Source organism: Cyprinus carpio, chromosome B22 (assembly GCF_018340385.1).
Source record: "Cyprinus carpio isolate SPL01 chromosome B22, ASM1834038v1, whole genome shotgun sequence".
NCBI classification, from domain to species: Eukaryota; Metazoa; Chordata; class Actinopteri; order Cypriniformes; family Cyprinidae; genus Cyprinus; species Cyprinus carpio.
In genome coordinates, this window is record NC_056618.1 from 2,394,598 (window position 1) to 2,415,839 (window position 21,242).

Here is a 21,242-nt window from a genome sequence, read left to right on the forward strand (position 1 = left end):
GGCGTTCACTTTTCTTCAGGGAGGATCAGCTCTGATGAATTCACAATCCAATGAGGGAATAGCGAAAAGTCACGGCTGGCCCCGCCCACTCGAATCTTCATCGTCATAATGACATTCCTGACAAAATGTTCTTAAATTCCAAATGAATTCTAGTCAGAATCTATTTGTAGCCCAAAACAAACTAACAAAAAAAAACAAAACAGCCTAACAATACGTAAACGTTACATTCTGTAAAAGATAACTGACACAAATGCACAAGAGAAAAGCTATAATTAACGATTATTTTCTACATTCAGTACAAAGGAATGCATTGTATGACATTATTAAAACAACATTTAGTCTAATCGCTCTGTGACAATCATCATAACACATAATCCCATAATTAACTCTGATGACCTTTCAAAACAGAGTAGTTAACGCTTGTACTCGTACTTACACTAATGGTGCATAAGCTGTGTTAAATGAATAAGTGCCCTAGAAAGTAGGTTATGTAACACACAGCAAGGCTTCTTTACAACGAAAAGGAATCTACCTACCAGAAAAGAGTTTTTCTAAAGGGTTGCTAAAAAGTAAACTTGGTTCTCAAACAAAGGTGTGTAAGGTGCCGCAAAAGTTCATAAGTTCCAGTAGCTCAGCTGAGGACACAGATAACTTTCTGAACATTGTGGGTGATGGTATATAAAAGACAGAATGTGCTGCCACTAAAGGGCAAGTTCTTGGTAAAAAACCAACCAACTTCCTGTCAATGCTTAAATGCTGACAGGCCACAGGTCGGGTACCTACCAGACCACAAGAACAGAAGAAAGTGTTTCGTAAGCAGAGATGAAAGGAATACTTTTTTTATTGCAGAAACGGATGTTAAGTAAAAAAAAATATGATTGCACAAGAATCAGAATTAGTTATGAGCTCCAAGCCATGTTGTGTTACAAGGCATTCACACAATATAAAAACATAAAGGTTTATTCTTGTTATAGTAAGTCAGTTATGCTCTGATAATGATTTTCAGAGCTCTTTTTTTTCTGCTCAGCTCATCTGGATCCGATGTCATAAACCAGAACAACAACAGTAGCCACGCCCACTAGAGCAGAGACAGCCAATCGGATCGCAGCTTCAGTTGAATTACAACAGCAGACACATTCTGAAGGAAAAAGGAACTAAATAAATATCCGTATATATAATGATTGAAGCTATGCTGCTGATGTGATGGTTTGATGGTACCTGAACATGGTTGACAGAGTTGAGTGATGTCCAGATGTTGAGTCTGGTTGCTGAATGGATTGTTGATCACACAGCTGTAGCTGTTTTTATCCTGATATTCCACCTCCAGAGGTAGAGAGAGACTGAGGCTGAGATCAGACACACTGATGCTGGACAATAAACTGTTTCCTTTGTACCAGGAGAGAGTCACATGACCCAAATTCAACACTGAACACATCAGGACACATCTGGATGGCGATGATCCTGATGGTGAAGGATTTTGAGGGCAGTAACTGGTGATGACAGGAACGGGCAGACGAGCTGGAAAACATTTGAGAAACATAAATAAATCAGAAGAAATTGTTTGAGTCTGAGTCTGTGACTTTTTACTCACCAATGACGGTAACATTGAAAGTTTTCTTTGACACTTGTTGTCCAATCATCTGTGCTTTATAAAGTCCGGAGTCTGTGGTTCTGATGTTTGTGATGGTCAGAGATCCAGTCTGATCATCCAGCTTCAGTCGGTCTCTGAATACGTCGTGAGTTTCAGTGATGACTTGGGATGATATGTTGAGTTTAGCGATACAGTATTTTCCGCTCATCCACATTATCAGATCATCCTCTTGTATTTTAGACACACCAGTCGGTAAGGTGACAGAATCGCCCTCCATCACCGACAACGACTCGATTTCATCTGCCTCAACACCAATCACACCCTGAAACACACAAGAGCACTTCTTTCTCAATCACTGACTAAAGCGCTTTAGTAGCTTTCTGTTGGTTCACTAGTTTCAATGAACTAAGAAAAAGTACAAAGCTGTGTATGAATGGAACATGTCGTATGAAAATGTTAACGATTGATTTTCCTAAGTGTTTAGAGTGTTTCTTGAAATAGCAAATCAAATCTGTCTCAGATGGTTTTCAAAAAGTCACTGTAAACCACAGATTGATACAAGTGTCAATTGATGAAAATATATATAAAAAAAACAACAACAAAAAAAGCATGGCTTAACATTTTCAAGCCTTTTTTTAAGTACCAAAGCTATTTTATTTATATTATTAGTGAGATAAGATCATTGTGAAATCAGACTACAGTTACTGTTTTATTGATTACATGATTACATACTGTATTATCATTATTACATAGGCCTATTATGATTTAATTATTATTAAATCATTTCAGTTTTAAGAAGCGTTTTCTTAACATTGCATCACTACTGATGAACATTAATTTTTATTTTAATTATATCACACAGTGGGTTATTTAACCATGCATTAGTCTTTTAAAGGTTTTTGTCTTAAAATGAGTTTATTATACATTTTTATATATTAATACTATATTTTTTTATTAATTTGCTTTATTATGTAAATATATTATTATCCTATTTAAATCAATGTGAGAAACAAAATTAGGTCAAAAGTAAATATAGAAGTAATCAAAAAGTAGTCTGATTACATCACCCAAAATCTTTAATGTAATTATTACGTTACTAACTGTTTTGTCATGTAATTCGGAATCAGTGTCAGTCTACAATTTGCAATTCAGCGTAAACGGCTCAGTCACTCAACTGAATCTTTGGCAGTTTGTCGAAACTATATTAGTTATTAGCTTGCTAAACATTGAAAAAAATTACAAAATTAAATAAAAAAATCTAATAAAATCACAGTAAAAATGCAATAAAAACAGATTCATACATTTTGACAGCTGTAAGGTAATGTAAAAATGTGAAAGCAATTTTCAGCAGTAGGTTTTTACTCCACTATAAAACTGCAAGAGCTAAAAGGGCTAAAAAAAAAGAGGACATTTTAACTTACCAACAAGACGCCAGAAGCACAAACCAAACAAAACAAACCCATGAAGCATTTTTATCAGCAGTTTGCTGTGCTGTCTGAGAGAACATCACTCGAAATGTGACCAGGTGTGAATCCTCCTCTATTTTACACCCTCCCCGTGGCATGCAGATGCACTAACCGTGCATTTGCATTTGTTCTACTTAGCCTCCGTATTTAACCATTGCTATAAAATATGTCTTCTCTTTATTATTTATGACAGCCAATCATGTTAAGGGTGCTGCTGATATTAAAATAAGTAAAACTTCTCAATATCTTACGTTACTAGTGTGCAAACCGCAACCTACTAAAGTACAATTTCTTGTAATAGTTCATTTGTTTCTCTATTAAATGTTAAATAGTAATCGGAAAATAGACACCTAATTGTGAGTAGCATTAAATAGTGTTGATAGACTAACTACTTTATCTATATGACTTTATCTAGTTTATTTATATTAACAGGAAAAAATTATGTGGTTCATGTTACAAGGACAGGAAAGAAGCCATTCAACCACAATGCAACATAGACACACAAACACGAGCTATTCCGTCCACTCAACAAAACAAAACCACATTTAGATTAAAAAAAAAAAAAAGTCAGATACACTGCAGGTTTCATTTTGTCTCAGAAGCTGCTCACAGTTAAACACACACACACACACTTGATCTGCTCCAGATCTTCTCTTGATCTGCTGCAACCATATAGAACGTGATAATGAAAATTAAACCAACTAGCAATAATATTTTTGTTCTCATTACAAAGTTTTCAAAATGAGACCATAATGTTTAGAAGAACATGTCAGGTTGGTTTGGGGTTAAACTGATTTCAGTTTGGCCTAGTATACAGTATGCACCCACAAGAAGTCATAGCTGTATCCCACAAGTGTTCATCAGGTGAACTGCAAGACACCTCCAGGACACACAAAACACAGTCAAACACGTGTGATGTAGTTAAATACTTTATTTTATTGAAACATCTATTTCAGCCGAGGATTACGTGGTTGCATGTATTTGGGAAAGTAATTTGGACAAGTTAGCTAGTAGTGCTGCAAACAGTGAAAGTTCATGGTTTTGTTTGCATTGGTAGGTGGCGACGTGAGTCAATGTCCTTCCTTCAGGATCACACAGAACTAATAACTTCCTGACATGTATCGAATATCTCACTTCCGATCTTCTCAACGCCAGGCTTCTCTCAGAAGAGAAATTATCCAGGAATATGATTCCGAAGTCGAATATAAATCACAAATGAGTCTCAATGGGTATAAAAATAACTCTACATAGCGCTGTAAGGTCGGTTACAACCAAAAATGTTAGTCAGAAAAGGTTGTTTTCGCTGTCAGCGCGGATATGTGTGATACGAGTTAGTTAAAGACTAAACACTCGTAACATTTTACTCACTACATCCAGCATCTTCATTAAATGCCATAACTCACGAAAATGAAAACCTCAGTTTTACTTATATGCTTTTTGCTCGCAAAAGGTGAGTATTTAGAAAGTTTCGAGACTTACACTTTCACTTTGCATGAGTTTACGCATTTGTAATCAAGCGATACGCGTAGGCGTAATATTTACATAATTTATCAACCACCAATTAATTACACATATGCAGTCCGTATCAGCATACTACCATTTCCCTCAAACAACTAACCCTTTGAACTTTATCAAATAGGCTATGATTAGCTGATAAGCATTTGGATTTCCTCAGTTTGTTCTCCAGGGTGTGTTTAGTGATGTTGTGAAAGTCAGTGCCGGAGGGCGATTCTGTCACGCTACACACTGATCTTACTGATTTACTGAAATACGACACGTATACTGTGGACATTTGGACCTGGGCCGCACTCGTATAGCTCAGATCAACAATGTAGTCAATAAGATCTCCCGTATACAATGATGTTCTTGATGGGAAATTCAGAGACAGGCTGCAGCTGGATGATCGGAGTGGATCTCTGACCGTAGTAAACACCACAACTGAAGACTCTGGACTTTATGAACTGCAGACCGTTGGTGGGAAAGAGGTCCCGCCAAAGACGTTCAGTATCATTGTTTCTGGTGAGTATTTTGTAGTTGATTTCATTGAACCAGTTTGAGAATACTGTACTGGTCACTCGAGTCAGTCAGCAGGTCAAATTCAAAATTAGCCAAGTCACAAGTTGTTACTTTGGTAACTTTTCTATCCTTCTGTCATCCTATATCCTATTGGAGACAATGGCAAGCTAAATGTACAGTTTCTGGTTTCTTTTGTAAAGGGTGAAATGAGACCCGAGGCAAAGCCTGGTATGTGTAATTTGTGGTAAGCGACCCAGAGAGCCAAAACTAGAGGAAATTTACATAAGTCATGTTTATAACTTTTACAATTGCATTTTTACTTTTTAATAACAACAACCACATGTTTAATTTGTATAGTGCCTTTCCCAAGCTCAAGGACGCTTCTCACTGACATTTTTTTTTTTTTTTAGTACTATGGTTTATTTTCTAGTCACTGAGATGACATGGTGAATGTAAATAGATATGTGTAAAACTCAACTGCACAATTTTGGAGTTTTTATTATCTGTTTATTCCGATAATTTCCATCCTTCAGCTCCTCTGCCGGTTCCTGTCATCACCAGAAATTCTTGAATGTGGGCTTCATCATCATCATCATCATCATCATCATATTGTTCACTGGTGTGTTCAGTGGTGAATGTGGGTCATGTGACTCTCTCCTGGTACAAAGGAAACAGTTTATTGTCCAGCATCAGTGTGTCTGATCTCAGCATCAGTCTCTCTCTACCTCTGGAGGTGGAATATCAGGATTAAAAACAGCTACAGCTGTGTGATCAACAATCCCATCAGCAACCAGACTCAACATCTGGACATCACTCAACTCTGTCACACATGTTCAGGTACAGCAGAGCTGATTGATGTCAGTGCTGATATAAACTGATTTGTTCAGTTCTCTAATTTTTCAACTTGCACATCAGAGGTTTTATTTGTTAACTCTCTCTGATCTACTGTTTTACAGTGGATGCATCAAGTTTAATCCCAGAAGATGGCTACTCTTAAGTCACATGGTGCTGATCTGCGTTAGTGTTGTAATTACTTTACTAGTCCTTGGCTGCAGTTGGGATGCTCAGTATCTACTGGAAATACAGGAAAACAAATCAACCGGGCAAGTTTACTAAAAGTTAATAGAGCAAGATGAGCTTTATTGTGCAAGCATGTAATTTTTTACAACATTTATGTAATTGATTTACTCAAGTCTGTGGTTTGTGTTTAAACAGGCCAGGCCCCTAAACAAGAATACACTGAGATGAACAATGGTAAGACACTGCATCCAGTAGCACTATGGCAAAAATATATATCATATCCGTGTTGGTTTATTAAAGCCTACTTTGTAGTAAAAACTAGTTGGCCCTACTAGCCTTACTAATATGAGTTAAAACTTCTCAAGCGTATTTTAAACAAATAAACAGTCAGAACAAAGATACAAATTACAAGGAATTACAAATAAACACAATTGAATGTTACAAATAAAATAAACAGCTATTTAAATTCTAATCACCTTAAAATTCTAATAATCAAATGTAAAATTCAGTACCGTATGAATGAAATATACATTGATTTGAATTAAAGCTAAAAAGTTATTCGGACAAAAGCAGTGAGGTTAGGCTGCTGTCACTTTAAGACCTAACTCACTGATCTAATATACTGACATCTGGTTTTCGCCCTTCTCTGTCATCAAATGTTTTATAAAAAAAAAAAAAACAATGTATCTGCTGTAGTTATTAAAAATATACAATAGTTATACTGAATATTTACTCCCCTGCCTAGGTTTCTCCAGGTGACGATTTGGCTGAGACAGATGAACTGAAGACAGTATCAGTGAATGTGGGAGAGACGGTCACTCTAAACACTGGCGTTACTGCAGTAAAAAAAGTTTTGATGTGCTGCAGTGGAGGTTTGGAGAATTAAACACAGACAGCACAAACCCATTCATTGTCTTTGCCAGGGCTGAATGAACAAAACAATTTTGATGGTAACTGGTCATGATGAGACATTCAGAAACAGAGTACAGATGGATCAACAGAATGGATATCTCACAATTAGTGACATCAGACACACAGACTTTGGAATTTTATAAACTAAATATCTCCAGGAATGGGAGAAATGTGATTTCCAAGACATTTATCGTCCTAGGTGAGTAGCTCAAATCATTTAGTCGAACGAATAAAGATCCTTCAACACAACAAGTTTAGTTCATCTGAAAACGACCAGTTAAATTCATGTAAAATAAACCAAATCTGAGCTTAATTTTCAGGACAATAATCTTTTGATTCAAATAATAATCTTTGGTTTGTTTTTTACAGATTCCGTCAGAAAACAGAGGGAATGTGCCAGAGGAGACAATGACATTAATGAATGGAGAGATTACTGCAAACACTCGTGTATAGTGACTGTTACATTATCCTTTACTTTTTATTTTTATAAAACTTCTCTATTTTTCTTGAGCCTTTAAAATGTTTAAATGAACACTACGTAACAGTTAATCTTTCTATTCACTTTAACATTTTTGTTTTGGTTATTTTACTGTTTATGGAATAGGTTGCTATTAACTGTGATCTTGCCTGTTTTGCAGATATTTCTTTTATATACAATGCATGTATGTTACATTTTAGTTTTGATCAGTGTTAATGAACAAAACCACATTTCTGAACGTTTTTTCCTCCCTCTAGTGGACAATCTGTATCTGTAAACAGTTTTATAATGTAAGTGAAATGCTCCAACTTTGGTCAGAAGGTCATTTCAGCCTCATCAAGGACAAAATATGAATTAATTTTATTACTATAATTACTATTTTATAATAATAATAAACTTTTTCTTTTAAAGTAAGTGGCCTATAAATTGTGGGTAAACCTCTGACCGTTATATACAATGCAAACACAGATTTACTGTAAAATCTGTAAATTTTAACTACATTGTAAGGTAACTTACAGTACCGTTAGCTTATTAATAGGATTTTACGGATTTCTTTTTTTAAAAGAAGTGAGGAAATTTGACAAAAAAATAGTTGACCTTCAACCTTTGACCTAGAGGTGGCACTTACTTTCTAACAAAATCATTTACTGTGTGCTCGCACTACCTTCAATAAAACATTTTGACATTAAGTTTTGGTATTTTGACATTTACAACTGCAAGATGTGTTTATTTGAGTGTTTGCTCATCTACAATATGTCTATAGGGCGTTTTCTATCAGATGTCAAATAGAAGTTTAGAAAATGTCTTTGAGATGTTTATGATTTAGGATGTACATAAAACTGACACCTTATGGACATTTATCAGCTGTTTGTACACAGCAGATGATTTCCAGATGAAGTGATCTTTAACAGACATCCTGCAGATGTGTGCTTGTTTGTGGTTCACAGGTAGGATAAATTATTTTGCCACATGTGGGCAGTCATGAGATGCCACTTTCCACTGATTGGCCAACCACATGGATTTAACTCAGCTAAATAAAACAGGATGGGTGCAGATTAATAATTAAAAAAGAAAAAAAAAAATCTGTAAAAAGTGAAAATCAAATCTAATCTAGGACCTGCCCTGTACAGTAAGGAGCTGTTTTTTTTTTAAAACAGAACTGCTTTGGTTGACCAATTGGCTGAAAGAGGCGTCTTATGATTGCCGACATGTGGAAACAAATTTTGAAGTCATTTATCAATTTTCTACCCACGAAAAAAAAATTGATTTTCAATTTATTTTTTGAATTAAAAAATCTTACACCTGCAGAAAAGAATATGTTGGCCAATAATATTAAAGATATCAGTGTCCTAGAAAAAGCTATTTTCTACTCACACATTGACTATACCTAAATTATAATAAATGCATATATATAAAAAAAAACACTTATTCCTTTGAAACCATTTTCAAAAAAAAAAAAAAAAAAAATTGAGAGAAACAAGCAAAAACAGGTACAAAAAACACAAAAAAAACATATAGAGATGATTGTTTTAATAGTGAATCAGTGTAGGGGCTGAAGATGATGTATGAGTTTGTCTTTTCTGTTCAGCTTTTCCGGATGTGATTTCAAAACCCAGAACAACAACAGTAGCCACACCCACCAGAGCAGAGATGACCAATTGGATCACAGCTTTATTAGTGTCACAACAGCAGACACATTCTGAGTCTGAGGGGATAAAAGAACAATAAACACACAAAATGACTGATGCTGATGACTTAAATAAAAACTAATGTTACCTGAGTGTATCTGACAGAGTTCACCAATGTCCAGATGTTGAGTCTGGTTGCTGATGTGATTGTTGAGGACACAGCTGTAGCTGTTTTTATCCTGATATTCCACCTCCAGATGTAAAGAGACGCTGCTGCTGAGATCAAAAACACTGATGCTGGACAATAAAACTGTTTCCTTTGTACCAGGAGAGAGTCACACGACCCACATTCACCACTGAAACACACCAGTGAACAATATGATGATGATGATGATGAAGAACAACAGTCTCTGCTGATGATAGGAACAGGCAGACGAGCTACAAAAGATTTGAAACATTTAGATTTAAAAAAAAAAAAAAAAAGATGAATAACGGCTTATTCCAAACTAAATGAAAGATTGCAGATTTGAATGTTGTAAGGAAGTATTCATGAACTTTTTCAAGAACACCTCGCTAATAAAGGAATAGTTCACAACCCCCATCCAAAAAAAAAATATGTATATGAGTTTGTTTCTTCATGGAAACATATTTGGAGAAATTTTAGCATTACATCACTCACTCACTTCACCATGGATGGGTGCCGTCAGAATACAGAGTCCAAATAACTGATAAAAAAAAAAAAAAAAAACATAATGGATAACACAATTAACATCTTGTGTAGCAAAAGATGTGTGTTTGTAAAAAAAAAAACAAATTCATCATTTAGGTGTTTTAACCTTAAACCATTGCTTCTGGCCAAAATATAAGTCCATAATAACACTCATTCTGACGGCATTCACACACTGTTTGAGAATCCACTGGTGAGCAAGTGATGGATTGCTTAATTTTCCCAAATCTGTTCCCATGAAGAAACAAACTCATAAATGACCTGCTTATGTTGAGCAGATGCTTTAATGACAACAGATGGGTGAACTATTCCTTTAAATGATTACATCGTAATTGATATTTATAATATTTGTAAGTTATATGTACTGTTATAATTTACAGCTTATGTTGAGCAGATGCTTTAATGACAACAGAGAAATATATAAATTAGTGCCAAATACAAATAAAGTCAGCTGGATCTGTGTGTTGAGTCTGTAGTTCTTAACTCACCATAAACAGTGACATTGAACGTTTTTCTTATCATCTTATTCCCAATGATCTGTGCTTTATAAATTCCAGAGTGGTCGGTTCTGATGTTCCTGACAGTGAGAGATCCAGTCTGGGGGTCCAACTGCAATCTGTCTTTGAATCCTTTAGTACTTTCAGATACTGAGATGATCTGGGCTGATCTGTTGACTTCAGCCATGGGAGAGTCTTCAGCTCCGAATCGCCACAGAATCAGATCATCTTTTTTTATTTCAGCATCAGTCAGTAGAGTGACAGAATCTCCCTCCATCACAGACACTGACTTCATTTCATCCGTCTCAACACCAAACGCAGCTGAAGAACAGACAGCAATGGTTATTCAGATAGAGAACTCATTCAGTAAATAACTTATTGCTTCAGCGTTTTAATTGTTTAATTATCAAATTGGTAAATCATTTAAATTTATATAAAAAATATTAAAATAACCATTGTAATATAAACATGATTAGAGTTTGTGTAAACAGACATGTTGTTCGTTAGTATCTAACAATGGAAATCCTTAGCTAATTTCAACAATAGTTTTTTACTTACCAATAACACCAAACAAAGACAAACAGAACAAAACAAACGCATGGACCATTTTTAAGTCGCTCACCTAACAGTCTATAACTCAAAACACACTCAAAGTGACCAGTCGCTGCATGTGAATCCTCCCTTAGCAGGATGTGACACCTTAGTCTGCACAAACGAGCTGCGGTCGCAGTGGTTATGTTGGAGTCACAACATGTGTTTTAATATATGCAGCATGTAACTTCTTATCGGCAGAAATCCTTCTTTAACATAGGCAGTTAATATGGTATTGTTTGCTGTATCACATATTTTTAAAGGTGAAATGAAGTCAAAAAACAATATTTGAGTGAATGTTCGGTAAATAAATCAATTTTTTTTTGTCAAGAAGGACCTGTATGAACATGCTCCTATATCATCTGCTAAATGTGTAAATGTTATTGTAAAATATTTTCAAAAGTAAAAAGAATTATTTCAAATAAAAAAAGGGAACAAAACTGTTTCTAACACATAAGTGTTTTGTTAAATTTTCTATATTATTTCACTGTAAAACAGTTTTGTTTGATGTGGAATTCAGTCTATGATATTCATGTCAGCTGAAGAAAAGAAACCCTTCACCCACAATCTACATGTGTTAACTCTCCTGCACAAGCTGTTTGTCCACCCAACAAATGAAACCGCATCTTGTTCCAGATAAATAAATGAGACCACAACAGGTTTCACTTTGACTCACAAACTGTCACACTTTCAGTAAATCACATACGTTTCTTTCTGCATGAAAAACATACACTTTCTGTGGGTCAATTTTAGATTGCTTAAAAAAAGACATTTAAATACAGTACCATTGAGTTTAATTACACTATTAGCAAACTGCAAAATTAGACCTTTGGTTTTTAAGACAATATCACAATGTTATTTGAAAAATGATGATGATTATTGTGCTGACTTGGAAATTTTCTTTGCATCCACACACAGTAGTAGGCCTGCTTAAAATCCCCAGAGAACAGTGAGAGAACAGAATAGAACTCCCTTTTTTTCTACTGTGGACTTCAGCAAGTAATTATTAAAACATGACAAAACATGAAATGTATTTGATTTGACATACTCTTGGGTGCTGTTGATCAAGTGATTTTATTTTTTATTTTATTTTATTTTATTTATTTTTGTGCACTGCTTGTTTTTCAAGTGAGCTCGAGACATGCTATTGTCATTCTTGCATTCTGTACGCTGGTCGGGCTCTCCAGAGACCCCTGCTAACACAAATACGTGACTGTTACGTAAGTGCAAACAGGGGCGGTTTCTTCATTAGGGCGATAGTGCGACGCACCACCTAAGTGTGAAAGGGGGGATTTTTTTTCTGTCACATGCAACCACAGTGCAACACTAGCTGGCACTGTTCTAGACCAGCGGTTCCCAATCCCAGAAAAAAAAAAAAAAAAAAAAAAAAAGTGAAAGAAATGGGATAAGGAGAACATTAACTTAATTGTTAATCTAAGTAAGAATGAAATCAAGAGTATTATTAAGAAAAAAATGAAGGAAAGGTGGCAAAAACAATGGGATAAGGAGAAAAAAAGGTCGGTGGTTTTACAGAATTCAAAGGAAAGTGGGTGAGATGAGAAGTGCAGGGAAAAACAGGAGAGATGAGATAGTAATATCGAAGATGAGATTTGGACACATAAGATTAAGTATAGGCTACATTTTTTAAAATGGGTAAGCATGGTACGGGAAGGTGTGAATTTTGTAGACAAGAAGAAACAGTGGAACATGTTATAATGTACTGTCAAAAATATGAGACTGAAAGAAGGAGTCTAATGCGAAATTTAGAAAAAATAAATAAAATGCAATTTACACTGAGAGATATTTTACAAAATAACTCAAGGAATTAATGCCATAGTTTTATTTTTCAGTACCTTAAAATAACTAATTTGTGGGAGAGAATAAAAAAAAAATCGGGGGGAAGGGAGTAGCCTGTGTCATTTTGATCCACACTCCATATCAGTTGGTGGCGGAAATACAGCAGGATTTGCACTGCAGTCACGCTCTGCGCTTTAAAATCATTGCGCGTCTACTCGGCGGTGCGCGGTATATTAACGTGTGAGCGCTACAGTCTTCTTCTATTAGTAAATCCTCCTTCGGTTGTCATATTTATTCATATTCACGGCCTTCTAATTATGTTTTTAACAGTTTGTTTTACTATAGTAATGCTTTATTAGCGGTTGGCAAATCAAATTAGAGCCACTCAAAAAAATCATCATTCGCTTATAGTATTTATTCATATTCGCATTCATATTCATGTCCTTTTATTTAAGTTTTCACCGTTTATTTTACTATAATTATGTTTTTATTTTATTTATCTTTTTGGGTTCAAAGCTGTATACTTTTTCCTTTTTTCATGTGGAATGCTGCTAAATTAATGCATAGTTTGGATTATGTTTTGTACAACAGTTTTCTTTTCTACTTACAGATAACATTATTCTATATCAATTGGATCCAAGGTTTTTTTTTGTTTTGTTTTTTTTTTTTTTGTTTTGTTTTTTTTAAGAATGACGGAATTCATTCAAGTTTTAAGTGTTATAAGAGCATATATTATCATTCAATCTGTACCTGCTATTGTATGGTGTAACCTGCTTACTGTATGTGGAGAGAATCTAAATAAAGTGAGGGGAAAAAAAATAATAAAAAGGACAAAACCAAACTGCCATGTCATTGTTTCAATTGCAATTGCATGCCAAAATCAGGAACAAAATAAACAAAAATAAAAAAAAATCATAAAAAATGAAAATCAAATTGTTTTCTGCAAACTCCACCAGACTGTTGTTGTACATGTCCCAATGTACCACTGTGGTGATTTTCATATAATTTTACTGTATCATTATTAAATAATTGCATGTCAAAATCTGGAAAAATGCCATCTTTCTCACTATACAGTCAGATTTGAAAATTCATAAAAAATTTAAATCAAATTGTTTTCTGCAATCTCCACCAGACTCTTGTTCTACATGTCCCCATGTACCACTGTGGTGATTTTCATATAATTTTACTGTATCATTCTTTAATAATTGCACGACAAAATCATGAAAGAAAATTATATTTTTCACTCTTTAGTAACATTTGAAAAACCATAAAAAAATTAAAATAAAATTATTTTCTGCAAAATCCACCAGACTCTTGTTCTTCATGTCCCCAAGTACCACTGTGGTGATTTTCATATAATTTTACTTCATCGTTCTTTAATAATGGCATGCCAAAAACATGAAAAATGCTATCTTTCTCACTATACAGTCAGATTTGAAAATTCATAAAACATTTAAATCAAATTGTTTTCTGCAAACTCCACCAGACTCTTGTTCTACATGTACAATAATACCACTGTGGTCATTTTCATATAATTTTACTTTATCATTCTTTAATAATTGCACGACAAATCATGAAAAATTATATTTTTCACTCTTTAGTAACATTTGAAAAATCATAAAAATTTAAAATCAAATTGTTTTCTGCAAACTCCACCAGACTCTTGTCCTACATGACACCAAGTACAACTGTGGTGATTTTCACATCATTTTACTGTATCGTTCTTTAACAATTGCATGCCAAAATCATGAAAATTTGTATATTTTTCACTATACACTCAAATTTTAAAAATTTATATAAAAAAAATTAAATCAAATTGTTGTCTGCAATCTCCACCAGACTCTTGTTCTACATGTTACCACACACCACTTTGGTGATTTTCACATCATTTTACTGTATCAATCTTTAATAATTGCATGCCAAAAACATAAAAAATGCTATCATTTTCACTATACAGTCAGATTTGAAAATTCATAGACAATTTAAATCAAAAAGTTTTCTGCAAGCTCCACCAGACTCTTGTTCTATATGTGCCCACGTACCACTGTGGTGATTTTCATACCATTTTACTGTGTCATTCTTTAATAATGGCATGCCAAAAACATGAAAAATGCTATCTTTATCACTATACACAAAATTGAAAAATTCATACAAAATTTAAATCAAATTGTTTTCTGCAAACTCAACCAGACTCTTGTTCTCTATGTACCCATGTACCACTGTGGTCATTTTCATATAATTTTACTGTATCATTCTTTAATAATTGCATGCCAAAATCATGAAACATGCAGTCTTTCTCACTATACCCGCATATTTGAAAATTCATTAAGAATTGAAATCAAATTGTTTTCTGCAATCTCCACCAGACTCTTATTCTACATGTCCCCAAGTACCACTGTGGTCATTTACATATCATTTTACCGTATCCTTCTTTAATAATTGCATGCCGAAATCATGCAACATGCAGTCTTTCTCACTATTCACTCATATTTGGAAATTCATTAAAAACGAAAATCAAATTGTTTTCTGCAAACTCCATCAAATTCTTGTTCTACATCTTCCCAGGTAAGACTTTTCCATTATCACTAATCTTATGCTATTGTCACTATCCAGCAAGATCATCACGGTCACAAAGGTATTACTGTAAGTAGCCTATAATGGTTGTAGTACTAATTTGTATATGGTGGCACATATCTTCATTATATAAGTCATCCAAAATGTTCCATGGCATCATTCTCATTTCAGAAGGATTTTCTTTATATTTTTCAGTGCAAATGTATTGAATATTAATCCATCGTGACATTTTTTAAAAGTAGTGAAAATTTATTTTACAAATTAAGTTTTAAAACATAAACTTGGAACTGAACGTGGCAGAACTATTGAGATGCACATGCAAGGCTTCTCGCAACTCGTTATTGGACAAAAAATTAAAGTGGAAATATATATACAGCAGCATATAGAAGTACCAGTACAATATATATATATATATTAGAATAAACACCTTTTCAGCATCTTCAAGATCACAGGATTCAGAGAACTTAAAAAAGTAAAAAAAATAATTACAGCACTAGAATTTTCACTATAGCTAAAAATGCCTTTATGTCAATTATTTCATTTGCTGTAGTGTGTCAGTAGGAAACAGCAGTATACATTTCTAAACATTCATTTTGACATCAATTGTAATAATCCACTGAGACTTTTGTCTGACAACATCCAGTGCTTTACACAGAGATCTGATCTTTTCATCATCCAGTCTGTCTGGAATGACATGAAGAAACAGAACAAACTGAGACAGACTAAATCCAGAAGAACTGTGGCAACGTCTCCAAGATACCACAGGAAACATACCTGCCAAGCGACCTGAAAAACTATTCGCAAGTGGACAGAGGACAAAAGCTACTTTAAACATACAGTTAAGGATGCTCACATCAAATGTTGATTTAATGTAGTTATTGGAATGTAATTGATATATATATATATATATATATATATATATATATATATATATATATATATATATATATTATTATATATTATTATTATTATTAACAGTACTGTAGCTTTGCAGGTGGAGACATTGGAGACCATTCACCATAATAAAGGTATGTGCCATAATTTACAAATTAGTACTACAACCATTATACTAACAGTAATACCTTTTTGACTGTAGTGATCTTGCTGGATAGTGACAATAGCATAAAATAAGTGTGAAAAGTGCAGTTATATGGACATTTTATAGTACGTCACAACACTGAAAGCTGTATCTGGAAGACCAGATAAAATATTAAATTGGAATAGGCTACATAAATGTTTATTCAAATTAACATATAAATATTAGTAAACATTCACCTGTAAATCATGACATGTTCATGTTGTGGTTTAAGACACAGAAACCGCAAAAAAAAAAAAAATAGATGGATACAGCTGATTCAGAATAATGTAAACTGTAAGTAGAAAGACAGTTGTACAAAACATAATCCAAATTATGCATTAATTTAGCAGCATTCCACATAAAAAAAGGAAAAAGTATACAGCATAAATACATAAATTAAAACACATCATTATAGTAAAATAAATGGTGAAAACTTAAATAGAAGGCCGTGAATATGAATATGAATACGAATATGAATTAATATGATAACCGAACCGATTTACTAAAGAAGACGGTAGCTCCTTGAACACGCTCGCACCTTAATCTACCATGCACCGCCGAGTACACGCGCACTGAACTTGACGCGCAGATAGCGTGACTGCAATAGTTCAGCTCCAACACATTCAATCTTTTTTCTATCAGATTTTCTTCAAACCCTTCTTATTCGTCGATATGAAGATATTAGTTGTTTTACAATTATTACTACACATACACGGTAAGTGGTAGATAGGTAGCCTATACTTTCGGTTTTGATTGCGCAATTCCTATAAAAAATGTTGTCTTAATGTGAGGGAGAAAATGACAAAAAAGCAACGTTTTAAGTGGATCAAATCTATTGAGAGCCTACTTGTTGCAATCTGTAGTAGCCTACACTGTTTGCGAACAGATAAAAGTACTGCACTCTAGCCTACCTGCTACAATCTTTAGGGTGTAACTCTACTCGTAGGCTCTTTTTTATCTGCCCTTCAGAAGCTAAATATGATATCTACACGTTTCCAAGATCACAAAATAAGAACAGTTTACATCAGGGTTCCTCAAATCTTCTATCATTTCTATTTGTTCTGCAGGCGTGTCTGGTGCTGAGACAGATGTGATACAGTCAGTATCAGTGATGGAGGGAGATTCTGTCACTCTACATGCTGGTGAAACACAGAAAGAAGATCTTACAGTGTGGACCTATGGACCTGACAATACTGTCATAGCTATGAACACTGAAATTAAGATATTTAGAGACAGATTTCTGGTGAACCAATCGTTTGGATCTCTTACCATCGAGAACATCACAGCTAATTTTTCTGGAATATATAAATTTACTGTCATCAGGAAGAGCTCATACAAGACATTTAAAGTTACTGTCTATGGTGAGTAGTCTTTCGGTTGGTTAATTATTGGCTATTTCTTTTTTGTTTTTTTTGTTTTTTAAAGTTGCCATTAAAATAGATTATTTAAAATGTGACTTCTTGAATGACTGATATTGATATGTTACTCAAGTTGTTTGCCCTAGTGGTCCAAGTTCTGCTGTAGAGGAAGCAGACATACTGATTGTGTTTAAGATTGCATTATTAATTTGATTCTGACTCCTCCCCCTACTCTTCCCCAATGGAAGCCACTCCTCTTAATATACAGTAGCACTTAAACATTAAGAATGTTATGATGAGACTAATTTGATAGATTCCTTGACTAACCAATAAGTGTTTAGTGTTATATCTATTCTTTCAACTCTGTTCATTCGACTCTGTTATATCTGTTCATTCACCTGAAACAATATTCTAAAAACTCAAAAGTATGATTTAGACAACTTCAAGACTCAGATAAGGTATAATAATTGACTAAATAATTTATTTATGAGCAGCTTTATAAAAATAAAGCCAATTATTTAAAAAAGTCTATTAAAAATAGATTTCAGTAGTCAGTGCTTTCTTATTTGTGAACTTTTTAAACTACTGCATTTAGGCATCATTAAAAAATCTTTCAGATAAACAGAGATTTACCAATAAATGTTTATTTATCTTAAAATTATATTTTGCCTGTTTATTCTCTCATGTTTTCAACTCTCCCACCTTTTCATCTCATCTGTCTGTTCCTGTCATCAGCATCAACACCACAAACATTTCCACAACATCATCATCATATTGTTCATTGTTGTGTTCAGTGGTGAATATGAGTGATGTGACTCTCTCCTGGTACAAAGGAAACAGTTTATTGTCCAGCATCAGTGTGTCTGATCTCAGCATCAGTCTCTCTCTACCTCTGGAGGTGGAATATCAGGATAAAAACAGCTACAGCTGTGTGCTCAAAAATCCCATCAGCAACCAGACTCAACATCTGGACATCACTCAACTCTGCAACACAAGTTCAGCACCGTCAACATCTTAAAACTTAATTACTTAGCTGGTCTCTGTCGGTCATGCTCATATACCTGAACAGCAATCTCTTAGAGGCTGTTTACACATAACACTTCTTTGCGCCTAAAAACGTGAGACACAGCGCTTAATGTTTTTTTTTTAAAAGCACAGCACAAAATCTTACCCGCCAACTTGCTGTAAAACAAAAAAGTTACAACACTAACTTGATAATGTACACAAGCGCTCGTAAACCTTGCCCCGCCTCAAGGGTTTTCTGATTAATCTACTGTATTGGTAGGATATTAATGAGCGCACTGTGTGTAAAAGTTGAGATTCTTTTTAGACGGACATGACAACAGCCACAAGCTCTACAGCCCTACAGGTCCGTTCTAGAGCATGTTTACATAGAAAAACAATGGAAAATTAGCACACATCAGAATAATCTCAGACTGGAAAAAAAAACGAATGTTTCTGTGTGAATGGGCTCTTACTGATTCAGTTTGGTTAATATGATAGATATCTCTCTTTCCCTTATATAGCATCAGATTCGTCCACACGCGTAATATAGTGCTGGGCTTGCTTAAGTGCTTTGGCTGTGGTGGTTTGCAGTTTTCCTGTGGGGTATTGTCTATTGCTGTCATCACAGGAGATCTAAACAAGCAGCTAATCAAGTTGTAGGGACTGTTACCTCGAAATTTGCAGCAGAAAAATATGAGTTTTATTGTGCTAAACACAGTTTTGTTAAAAAGGATTAATGTATTTCTACTCATTCCTTTAATTAAGAGATGTGTTTTGCTTTATTTTAGGACCCACACCTGATGGAGAAGAACAGAACACATTTTAGGCTGACTAATGGTGAGATGACTTTATTTATGTGTTTATATGTGTTTGATGTGGCTTCATTAACTGTCCACTGACACAGTGGTAACTCATAGTGTTAACTCTACAGTTAAAACATTAAGGGGCCTCACCCTGAACTATGTTTTTAGGCCTTGTTAAGTTGCATGTAGTAAAAGTGGGAACACTGGGGGGGCACATGATCGACCAACTGATGAACAGTGGCTGTTGCTAGCAGGCCTGATATTGTAGGGTGATATCTTTGCTTGTTCTGTGTCTGTCATATTAGTCTTCGGCAAACACAATACAAACAATTATTGGTGGTTTTTTTTTTTTTTTTTGGTTAGTTATTTGGGAACGATTTTTTTTGTACTTTTTATCAGTAGGTGACAGAAACCATCAGTTCAGGAGCAAACATTCTTTCACCAAATCTGTATTGTGACAGTGATCGGGAAACGGTGCTCCAAAGCAGAGTCATTACACAACTAATCAATTTGTAAGGTCGTGTGGTCCAAAACTGGCTAAGTTCTACTGTTGCGGATTTGCATTGGTTCGAACAAAGAGACTACTGCTGTAAACATTCTAGAACTCAATTAAGTATCATTGGTGCAGAAGCCACTTAAAGAGTGTTAAATAAATTCTAAGTAGGTGGATGCTAGACTAAGGGATTATACACAAACTATGACAGATCAGCTATTTAAAAGCACAAAAGTACAACAATGACAAAACCTGAAGCAATGCGACTATACCTTAAAGAACTTTAAGAAGGCTGTGGAAATTCTGAAGGAGGAAAAAATTAAATCAAAATTACTTTATCCAGCATTTAGAATTTCTAAGAAAAATAATATTACTTTTTCCCCCAATGCCATTCAAAATTTAATATTCAAGATCTAGAAAGTCTTGTAATCAGAAAGTAGCAAATGTATTTTTCTTTGTTGTGAACATCGTAAACTTCTCAATAAGGTATTAGCACTGATGGATTTTTGTCCATAGCCTCCAACCTATCCTCTGTTAGATCCAAAAAAAAAAAAAAAGCTTTGTGAATTTAATATTTTTTCCATGTCAATGCATTGTTTAGAGCATAAAAAAAAAAAAACTTTTTGAAAAATTATATTTTATTCATATGTTATGCTATGTCCTCTGTAGAGGAGACTCAGTTTGTTCTGAAGTTTTCTAAAACATTAAATTACATGAATAGACATGAAAAGGCAAAAACTATGTTTTTATATACAACTTTGCTTTATGCAAGGATTTCCGTAAACTGGATTTCCAATTAAACACAAAACTTTATCTAATTTGCAAATTAATATGCTGTTGGGACAGCATGATGAAAAAAGAAGTGTAATAATGGAAGTAATAATTGGCCAGATTTTCATAATATATTTAATATTTATTAAGAATATTGAATTAATTTTCCTGTTCAATTGTTTTGTCTCCCAAAATGTCTAATAAGCATGCTTTTAGTCCTGGTTTATTTCATAACAGGAAGTCATTTTGATTGCTAACCCCATAATATTTTCCTGAGATAATGATTCATGACAAGCAATATAAAAAAATTTATCAGATTTAAATTATCAATACAAAATATTATATAACAAAATATATTTCTATAAGCAGAGTTTGGGTTAGAAGGTATCCAAAAAACTGGTACTCATAAAAGCTAAAAAGTAAAAGTATTATAGACA

The 21,242-nt window shown here is 34.1% G+C and overlaps 2 protein-coding genes across 2 annotated transcripts; both read right to left on the minus strand.

Annotated features, from left to right (window-relative positions):
• Positions 1–631: 631 nt before the first annotated feature.
• Positions 632–1,907, minus strand: LOC122141451. The gene is made up of 3 exons (XM_042748930.1): positions 1,592–1,907; positions 1,194–1,518; positions 632–635 (listed from the first exon to the last, which is right to left on the minus strand). Exons 1-3 carry the CDS (start codon positions 1,866–1,868, stop codon positions 632–634), a joined length of 606 nt encoding a protein of 201 aa, XP_042604864.1. The 5' UTR covers positions 1,869–1,907.
• Positions 1,908–7,892: 5,985 nt separating this feature from the next.
• On the minus strand, positions 7,893–11,103 carry LOC122141746. Its single transcript, XM_042749842.1, has 3 exons — positions 10,894–11,103; positions 10,327–10,656; positions 7,893–9,549 (listed from the first exon to the last, which is right to left on the minus strand). The coding sequence occupies exons 1-3, from the start codon at positions 10,940–10,942 to the stop codon at positions 9,239–9,241; spliced, it is 690 nt and encodes a 229-aa protein (XP_042605776.1). The 5' UTR covers positions 10,943–11,103; the 3' UTR covers positions 7,893–9,238.
• Positions 11,104–21,242: the final 10,139 nt, after the last annotated feature.

Bases quoted from the DNA above. Each gene is read 5' to 3' on its own strand.
- LOC122141451 (XM_042748930.1), bottom strand. From the start codon at position 1,868: ATGGAGGGCGATTCTGTCACCTTACCGACTGGTGTGTCTAAAATACAA. The intron at 1,519-1,591 runs GTGAGTAAAAAG...AATGTTTTCCAG, and splicing joins TTTCAATGTTACCGTCATTG to CTCGTCTGCCCGTTCCTGTC.
- LOC122141746 (XM_042749842.1), bottom strand. From the start codon at position 10,942: ATGGTCCATGCGTTTGTTTTGTTCTGTTTGTCTTTGTTTGGTGTTATT. The intron at 10,657-10,893 runs GTAAGTAAAAAA...TCTGTTCTTCAG, and splicing joins GTCTTTGTTTGGTGTTATTG to CTGCGTTTGGTGTTGAGACG. The intron at 9,550-10,326 runs GTGAGTTAAGAA...AATCTTTTGTAG, and splicing joins GTTCAATGTCACTGTTTATG to CTCGTCTGCCTGTTCCTATC.